We start from the raw sequence: 10620 nt of genomic DNA on the forward strand, positions 1-10620 counted from the left end.
GAAACTTAAATGTGTTATTCAATATCAAATGGTAGGAGAGATTTTTCTAAAATTTTGCTCCCAAACAATACTCAGGATTAAAGAATAAATTAAGCTGGAAGAAAATGTCAATCCTCGAAAGATGCCCTTCGATGAGGATTCTTTATTTTCAAGATCTCCTCCTTTATTATGTTTCCTTATTATCCAAATTTCTTTCAATTATTTACACGACAAATTTGAATCTATAATTTATCTTTATTTCTTAAAGAGTTACAAACATAAGCTGAAATATTATCATAACATCACATCTATTTATTTCGATATCATCATCATACCAAAAACACAAACTGAAATCAAATTATTGATAAAAGATGTTCTTGCAATAATCAGTTATCCATATACACATACAATACCCCATCACTAACGACTATGACAAAATATGAGGACAAAATTCATATTCTCTTACGACTATGACAAAATATGAGGACAAATTTCATATTCTCTTACGAATATGAGATGAGAATTTAAATGTGGTCTAGGATTTGGAGGCTATAACAAAACGAATCCCTATGGATGCCCTTCTGCTCTCCCTTGTGCCTCTCACGCTACCATTCTCCATTGTCAATGCATCCATCCTCTGCGGTACTTGTATATCTGATATTCTCATCTGACGAAGTTCTTCGAGCTCTCCTCGAAAACGATCTTGCTCTGTTTTGAGTCCATCTATCTTAGCACATAGTTGTTGCATAAGATCTTGCTCTTCTTTGAGTGCATCTATCTTAGCAAATAGTTGTTGCATCTCTATCTGATGAAGTGTCTCGAACTCTCCTAGCACACGATCTTGCTCTGCTTTGAGTGCATCTATCTTAGCACATAGTTGTTGCACAGGATCTTGCTCTACTTTGAGTGCATTTGTCTTAGCACATAGTTGTTGCACACGATCTCGCTCTAACTTGAGTGCATGTATCTTAGCTCATAGTTGTTGCACCTTTATCTGCATTTGTGTCTCCCTCTCTCGGGCCTGATCAGGTTGGATCTGCAGACTATTCCGTTCTGCTTGAGCTTGGTCTCTCTCAATTAGGGCCACACCTCTCACAAACTCTGCCCTTGCTAATCTCCCATAAAGTTGATCCATCTCTACCATAGCAGCATATATGTCTTCCATGGGCCTATCGCACTCTCGAGTGTTAGCTGCGAAACAGAAACACCAAAAAATGTTAGTTCCATGTATCTGGAATCACATTAAGCTCTAACGATTTTCTAAACACATACTCATCTATGTCTATGAAAAATCTGCGCGCGCAAAAACATATTTGATTTGTGTGATTATTAACAGGTGTGATTGTGGTGTAATGATTATTGGGTAAATTCACCAGTGGTTACATTTAGAATGTCTTCAAAATTGTGATCTAATTCTGGCTGAGATATTTAAAAGGAAAAGAAAAGAACATTTCAAGGCAGCCTATAATCTCTGCCAACATTCCGAAAACTAAGAAACCTTTAAGGTTGACCATAACCTACCAAAAGAATTATCAAACAGTAAATGACAAACCATAATGCAGTAACTACGAAAGAGAGACTTACCAGTTACTGAAGATGCAGTTGTTGTTGCAGATGTCTCTGAAGACGATAAGGTAAAACGGGGATATGCAGCGGAATTGGTAGTGGAAGTTGGTCCTGATGAAAATGATATCCCAGATGATCGTACGGTTGCAGCCGCAGATGTAGTGGTCTGTGCTAGCGCAGTTCCTTCACCAGATAAAGGAATTGTAATTGTAGGTGCAGTGGTGGTTGATGAACACGAAGCAACAGTGCAAAACGCATTTGATGGTTGAGATGCAGAGGAGGATTGAGTTGCTGAGGAAGTGGGCGGATTTCCCACCTGAGTGTTGGAAGGCGTGGGTGGAGTAAATGCTATGCCCGGAGTGCGGAAAGACAAATCCACATCCAGCGCAGAAGATTGCGAAGGGATTGCAAAGAATGGCGTAGGTGGACAAACCGTAGGGACGTCGAAGAGAGCCGTAGGCGGGTACGCCGTAGTGCCGACGAAAAGAGGCGCAGGCGCGTAAGTCGCAATGCCGGGGAAGGATGGTGCAGGCGCGTAACCCGCAGTGGCACCAGAGAAAAGCGTAGGCGCGTAAACCGCATTGGCGATGAAGGGGGTACCAGGGGCGTAAGTCGCAGTTACGCCGGGGAGTGGCGTAGGTGCATCAGCCCCAGTGACTGATACGGGGAATTCAAATCCTCTGCTCGCCATGGCTAAAGTTCAAGTAATGCCGAGAAAGGATTAAAATTGAAAACTGAAGCCTTGGACCCTAGGGTTTTGTAAAATAAACAATCTATTGTTCCTGTAAGCATTCTACCTGATTTGGTTTGTTAAAGCATTCTCCACTGGGATTTATATCATAGGACACCAGTTGGGTTGGGTAGGATTGGCCGACCATATAGTAATAGAGGATTTATTATTTTATTTTAAAAAAATCTTTAAGATTTCAAGCGGAAACAAATTAACCTTAATTCACAACGTAGGGCTAGTGTATATTTGTGCTAATTATTTATTATAATTTTGCAGTATTGTTAGTTGAAAATTATATTATTTTAATTATATTTGTGTCTTATAAATTATAATTTATAAGTATTTTATTTGAAGAAAATGATATTTAGTTATGAAATATTAATTATAATTCTAAGTTTAATAATATAGTATTAATAATTACTTAGGTTATTTAGTGTGGCTATTGTTTATTAAATTTAATTATTTCTCATCGTTATCATATCTATGGCTTCTAGAATGATACTTTGCGGGAAGGCAATTAGTTCTTCAAGTCTTATAATTGACAATATATAGAGTAGGGTTTCTGTTATAAAATATATAAAATGTGAGTTTGTTTTTTAATATGCAAAGTAGTTTTATTATGTTATCTTGCTTTTGTATGAGAGCATGGAGGCAAAACAAAGCATTTGGTATTTCATTTATTGTGAAAGATACTAAACTTGCATTTTGACGAAAATCTTACATACTAGTTGAATCATCTTGTCCCCAATTTTGCAACACTTGATATAAATTTAATTGTGGTTCATATATTGTAGAGAGCTAAAACATAATATAGAATATTGTATAATAGATGAAATTTAATGTTCATGGGATTTTGGGATTTTAAAAAGAAATGGATGAGGTGTCATTAGCCAATAGATTATTTACTCTTATGAATAAATAAAAGTGTACTTCAATTTTTTATAATTTTTAATAAAAATGTTTGTAATAGTTACTCTTACATATAACTATTAGTCAACGGACAAATAAATCATAATACAGAATATAGTATAATAGATGAAATTTAATGTTCACAAGATATCGGGATTTAAAAAATAATGGATCAATAGGACAATATTTGGGTATGCTTAGTTTTTATTTCTTTTCTTGAGATATGTATTTTAACAAAATTTCCATAAATAATCTACATCAATGGGGTAGCTTCCATAATATAAAGATATAAATAAATATAAAATGTATGCCCTAGCCATAAGGGGTGCAACAAGGCAACACAAAGGTGTGCTATCAAAAATTAAACTTACATATCATACAAAATATTTTAGAAACAATTTTTTGTGCACAAAAGAAGAACCTCTCATGGATAAAATTTAGCTTTAGCCTTTTTTTTCCTTTTTGAAAGATGACATTAGTAGAATTTGGTGTAATCTTGAAGGAGACCCTTTCCTCCTAACCTATATCCATGTATGCTTAGATTTGGAGGAGACAACTAAATTTTGATCCACCTCATTTAGGGGGGATTTCTCCTCATATCCTCTAAACAAAGTCAATCAACATTTGATCATCACCCTTCCTAAATGTCCCTTTAAGTAGTGATTCTTTTAAACTAGCAACAACAAATGTTGGTAGGATGTGGTTGCTTCTCCTTGAGCAAAGATTGGATATCTATATAAGAACAATGTAATATGCATCTCAAGTAAAAACCCTTGCACCTTTCACATGTTGTTTATTTGGGGAGAGAAATAGAAGTTCCAAGTGAACAAGTTGGAAAAGGGAGCTAGAAGAGCTTGAAACCATCTTAGGGTAAACTAGATAATGGTTAGATTTGGCATCGATGTGCCACATGGGAGTCTTGTGAGGTACCTAAATAGAAAATTTTAACTATTGACATAGTGATGTATGATGAGTCAAGTAAAAAACACCTCCTACATTTTAAAGAATTCCTTTCATAATCTACATATTTCGACTAGAGTCTCTTGCCAACTTTCATTGAGATATCAACTAGGAGGCCCATGGACAAATCCATCTCTACAGAAACTCAAGCACATGTGGTAATTGCGTAATTTATTTGTTCTTTTACAAAACATGTAAACTTATGCAAACCATTTCCAATCATTCTCAAATAGTTCAAATCCAAAAAATTGAAAGGGAAATATTTTGATATTGATCTGATTTCTTTCACTAATGGTGTTTGTCAAGGTTGTGTGCTTGGTAAGAATATCAAGGATTCTTTTACTTTGAGTAGATCCCACCATGATATAGTAAATTGGACCTAGTTCATAGTGACTTCATGTTCTTTCTCACTGCATTTTTTTGGGGGGCAAAATATATGCATGCACCGAATGATGAATTCTCTAGGCGTACATGGGCCTAATTTCTAAAGTAAAAGAGTGATGTCTTTAATTTAATTAGGATGTATAAAGAGTTTGTAGAGAAGTATTATGGTCTTTCTATTAGGCATATATGCACAAATAGTGGCAAGGAGTATGTCAATCTGAAATTGCAAGACTTTTGTTTTCATCATGGCATCCTTTTTGGCTACTCTTCTAGGGAGAATTTTAACTACTAAAATGGTTTAGGAGAAGAGCTTTTGAAGGTCCATCTAAATATGTTTTGTTAAAATTTATCCTCGTTCAATTATACTAGAATAGATTATGTTTACCAAAAGAAGCAACATTCTCTTGGGCTTCTCTTCAAGGGAGAATTTTAACTGCTCAATGGTTTACGAGAATAGGCTTTCAAGGTTCATCTATATGTGTTTTATGTGAACACCATGATGAGTAATTCAATCATATCGTTTTAGGATGTCTCTTTTCCCAAACATAGTAGAGATGGTTGTGTTTCGAACTAGGATGAATCACTTCTCTTCCTAATGACATCCTTAACCTTTTTAAAAGTTGGCCAGAGTTAAATAGGAATTGTATATATGGAGGTCTCATGATTATTTTCCCCTCCATTATCCTATGGAAACTATGGAAAGAGAGCAACTGAAAAAATTTCCAAGGAAAGAAGATGATTTGGGAGTCATTCATCAGTAAGGTGGAAGTTGCTAATGTTGAAGTGATGAATAGTAGAATTGGAGGTCAGTTGAAAAGGAAAGTTTAATTTTCTAGTTAGAATCGCTCTATTAGAATGAAATGGTTTAGATTGAAGATCTTTGCGTTGTCAACGGGGATCAAATAAGTAAAAAAATAAGAGAAAATCACATTTGGTCCACTCCTAAGATAGGCTAGGATAAATTGAATTTTGATATTGCTTCTCGAGGTAATCATGAAACCTTTAGAGATGGTTGTGTAGTTCATGCCTATGATGGCTCAATTTTAGCTAAGTTGGAAAAGAATCTAGAAGATGACACAAATAACATAGTTGAAGTCAAAGCTCTACTGGAAGGGGTACTTCTTTGCAGAGAGTTAAACATAAATATTTCAAAAATAGAAAGGTATTTCACCATAATAATTAATGCCTTGAGGGCAGGCTCTACTACAAATTGGATACTCAATTCATTTGTTGGGAAATAAATTGAGGTAATTAATTCCTTTGAAGAAGTAATCTTCAATCATATCTATAGAGAGGCCAATCTTATGATAGATCGTTTGGAAAATTCATTGTTAGATGGAATTGAATTCAGAAATTTGGGATCGGTTGGAAAACTCTTGTTCTCTCCATGGGTGGTTATATTTGAAATTTGAGCTTTATTTCTCTATGGTATAACTATTGGAAAGGTTAAAAATTCTTAGGGATAGATGGTGTCAAGTTTATAATTGGAAGTAGATTCTTGTTCTCAATTTCCCCATCGGTAGCTGATGTTGAATTTTAGATTCTTATTTCTCTATGTTGTAGTTGTTTGATAGGGGTTGAAAAAGATAAGCATTCATAGGAGTAGACAGTATCGAATTCCTCATCTAGAAGTATATGTTTGTTCTCAATTTTCCTACAAGCAGTTAATTTTTAATTTTAAAATCTTAGTGTCCTATGTTCTAGACATTTGATAGGGTTGAATGTGGCTGGTAGTGTGATTAGATAAAGTAGGCAAGTAGCTAAGGTGGTCTATTCCTACTTTATGTCCCAACTATCTATTCTTGTCATTAAAAAATAAATAAAACACCATACATAGTATGAGGCTTGATAATTATATCTCTTATATTAATATCTTAATCTATTGAGTACATTCCTTATATCTCCTTTATACTTTCTATCTTCAATTCACTATTCTTATATTCCCCTCATCATCTTTTTTACTCATTGGCAACTGCCTACTTATATATCCTATTAGGGATGCAGCCCCTAGATGATATCCCTAAGAATAATCTCTTTCCTTAGTTACATATTCAGGAACTATGTTAACATATCACACCCTTATCTCTCTAGACCGGTGTTTGTATTCTATTTTTTTTTATCAACAATAACTATATTTAAAATAAATATAGTTTCATTCTATATATAATATTCACATAAATAAAATTCTATAATACAATCATTTATCCCCTTAACTAATTTTTTTCAAGTTCTTTTAAAATACTTAAATAATCTTCATTTATATGAGTTATTTGTTGGTACCATTAAAAAAAAGATTCTTCTAAAAGTATCTTTCTCTTTAAAATAAGAGTCCACTTAAGCACTTAAAAAATCATGACCACTGAAAGTAGAGACACCAATCTTCTCTGTCATTGGTTATGATAGTGGAACTACATAGTTTATAAACTATACAAACAAAGTAACCATTGTATTTGAGAGAATACACTTTCAAGTTGATATTGTGTGCTCACAAACACCTTTCACAAAAATTATATCTCCTCCGACCATCTTACATATCTCATTAGAGAAAACAACCTACATCCCCACATAATTGAGTTTTGTAACTAAAGATAGGTTTTATGTCAAACCATGTATCTACATCACACCATTAACCTATTTCACTCGTTCTTCATGGAATCAAATTTGAACTTTACTATTGCTAACTATATTCAAATAAAAAAAAAATCATACACCGTCCAGCATCATATTCATCATTAATTGAAAACCACCCTTGATGGGACATCATATCAAAATAAGCCTCAAATTCTATCAACTATTCATCATTTTTATTTTTCCCTTTGTTACCTTTTCACTAGTAGTTTATTTTAATTCCAATAGTTAGCCTTAGGCTTTCCAAGATATTTTAATCGAGCTCATATAGATTAGATATATACTTTTTTTTTTTTCCTTTTGATTATTTTACCTTTTTTCCAATCTTCTACTAATAACTAAAGCCTCCTTAGTAAATTCAAAATCACTTTATTGCATAGATAATTTCTGAGTAAAATAATCACTACTATAGTCAATTTTGTTTCGAAGTCGTTCTCTCAATACCTCCACCAAGTGAACCCATGATTTAAAAAAGTGGCAATAGTTTCATGCATTGATTAGGTATTATTTTTTAATTTAATAGAGTGTAATGTGGTCAAATCACATTGAACATGTTCAAATGTTTAATCAAAATCTCAACGTCACCCATTCTCAATTGTTAACCAAAGATTTAGCCTAGTTAAAGTCTCCCAACTTATTCTATAGAACTTGTGTGGTGCTTTCTAAATGTGTAGTAAGGAAAATAAAATCTACCAAGTAATGTTGCATGAGGCCCTTTGCCTTTTTCTCTAGTAAATTTCAATTAGTTTCTCTACAAGCATGTCCTCCATTATAGAACCATAACTCAAAGTTCATTTTGATGCAACATTCCATTTGTATGTTTTTATTACATGTTTCCACCCAAATCAAAGTTAAAGCAAGAAAAAAATGTTCCCAACACCTAAGAAGACAAATGAATCCCATTTACTTATTTTAAAATTTTTAAATATACATGTTATCACAACCTTTTTCTTAAAACCAAAATCAATATCTAATAAATATGGAAAATATTTTATTGCATCTTCAACTGAAAAGAGAATAAAAGAAATCAAATTTTCCTGCACATTCAAATACATGTTTGATATTTATTTTCAATTAAAGAGAAAAAAATTGCATATTATTCACTCATATTAACATATATTAGATATTTTTTACTTTTATAAAAGATATTATATTGGATATGTGAAAATCTATTACTGGTATATTGAGATTTTAAACACTACTCTTATTAAATTTCTGATATAATTGAATCTTAGTGTTGTATTCTACAGGTATAAAAACCCAATACATTTCCCAATAGCTAGGAAGTAGATGAGAAAAAAGAACCACCACAATTGCATCTTTATTATATTTTGAAGACAAACATGGCATACATACAATCCACAGTATGGTTCAAGCCAAAAGAGAATAAATAGACATAGCTACACACAAACTAATATAAGGATATAAGGTGAAACCAAATTGCTTTTCAATGCCCTTTTTCTTCCTCTTTGATCTTTTCAGCCTGTTCTTTAACCTTGCCATGACCATCATCTTCCTCTTTCTTGTCATGCCATCCAGAAAGCTTTGGCTCATCTTTCAATCCACTCTCATTTTTCTTCCTCTCTCCTTTTTCAACTTCTTCTTCGTCTCTACCCTGTAAACATATTCATTTCTTCAGATTAGACATATTCCAATGAACTAAACTGGAATGTACAATCTTTTCATGATGTCTAATGAAATTAATCTATGCTGAGTTACAGAAAACATGGCACAAAACTAGAATGAAGAGTATTTTTTTGAAGTAGAGAATTTACTTTAAATAGATTTTATCACAAAAAATAGGATTAAGATAGACTATCAAATAGTTGCATCCAAAGAAAAAAGATACACAGTTATGTCATTAGAAAATTATAAACTAAAGTATGGAATTGATGTGCAACCAAAACTTACAGAGATTTTGGTGTGATGCAGTTGTTCGTGTGTTTTCTTCTCATCTTCGCCGTGGAACTTGCCCTCCTCCATAGTATCAGGGTGAACCTTGCCTATGTGTCTCTGCTCATGCAACTTAACAATATGCCCCCCTTCGTGTTTCTTCTCTTCACCTTCACCATTGAACTTTCCCTCCTTCATTGAACCTTCGCCATTGAACCTTCGTGGGTCATGAGACATAGAAGCAGGGTGAGCCTTGAGACACGGGAGCAGGGTGAGCCTTTCTTACGTGTCTCCTCTTCTTTCTCCTTCCCAAACAAGCCGAAAAACTCCAGTGCATTTTTCTTTGCCATGGCAAGAAAAAAATACAATACCACAAACGAAAACTACAAGAAGAATAGTTTTGAGTGAACAAAAAAGTTGGATGTGGAAATACTGTGGAGCGAGCACCAATTTATAAGGTTGGATTTAGCGGACAACCTGGGTGGGGTCAGCAACATAAATATTTCCGGTCGAAAATTTCGAGCCATATGGAATTGAAACGCATACGTTTCGTTTCAGCAATACATGGCCACTGAAAAGTTTTACCAGCTTACCAGAACCTAAGTTTAGCGAATTCCCTGTCTGAAATATCGTAACGAGATGACTTACCTATATTGAGCACTATGCGATCCAAGCTCTATGAAACGCACTCCAAACGTCTGGGTGCAATCTGACACATATACATTATGAAATAGTGGAATACAGATAAGTATGGCAAATGGATAAGAGGTATATTCATTTCAGCATTCATTCTATTGTTACAGACATAATAATCCAGTATTATGTGATGAATTACAATCTAGCATAATGATATTATTATTTCATAGGCAATGGTGGATGTTAGTGAACATTCTTGGTTGTACTTTGTTAGCCACCAACCTTCTCTTAGAATTTTTTTATGTTTCAAATCATAGTATTAAATCTCATCAAATAATCTTAATCTCGATGTACATCACACTATTTAATTTGCTAAATAAATGACAGGTCATATATATCAATCAATGTTTACATTATTGGCCTCTTTCACTTGTCTATGAGAAAATCAAATTTGAACTTTAACTATGGTCAATCATGCCTAATTTAATTTACCTATTTTTGAATTATATATATATATATATATATTGAAAATTTAATAAAGGGTAAGTGCACCAAGATGGTGAACAGAAAAGTGGCCACATCCCAAAAAAAATAAAAAATTTCATAACCCATGTAGGTTCTAAAATTTAAAAAATGTGCTACACATGGTAACACCAAGCCTAGAGAAAAAACAATTAAAAAAACCAAAAGTTCCTCAAAACCCGTACGGGTTTTGAGTAACATTTTTTTTAAATAAAAAAATTTAAAGTTTCTGAAAACCCGTACGGGTTTTCAGAAACATATTTCTTTTGTTTAGGCCACGGTTTTTGGCCATTTTCAACACCAAAACCCATGGAACAATAGCAAGGAGAAGCCAAAAAAGCATCGAACCCGCACAGGTTTACAACTATTTTTTATTTTCTCAACATCGAGATCATTTTTCAACAATGGCACCC

General features: G+C 33.5%; 1 protein-coding gene across 1 annotated transcript; it reads right to left on the bottom strand.

Annotated features, from left to right (window-relative positions):
• Positions 1–514: 514 nt before the first annotated feature.
• Positions 515–2236, bottom strand: LOC131874844 (uncharacterized). Its single transcript, XM_059218766.1, has 3 exons — positions 1564–2236; positions 968–1170; positions 515–844 (listed from the first exon to the last, which is right to left on the bottom strand). Exons 1-3 carry the CDS (start codon positions 2234–2236, stop codon positions 515–517), a joined length of 1206 nt encoding a protein of 401 aa, XP_059074749.1.
• Between the last annotated feature and the right edge of the window lie 8384 nt (positions 2237–10620).

Source organism: Cryptomeria japonica, chromosome 4 (genome assembly GCF_030272615.1).
Source record: "Cryptomeria japonica chromosome 4, Sugi_1.0, whole genome shotgun sequence".
NCBI classification, from domain to species: domain Eukaryota; kingdom Viridiplantae; phylum Streptophyta; class Pinopsida; order Cupressales; family Cupressaceae; genus Cryptomeria; species Cryptomeria japonica.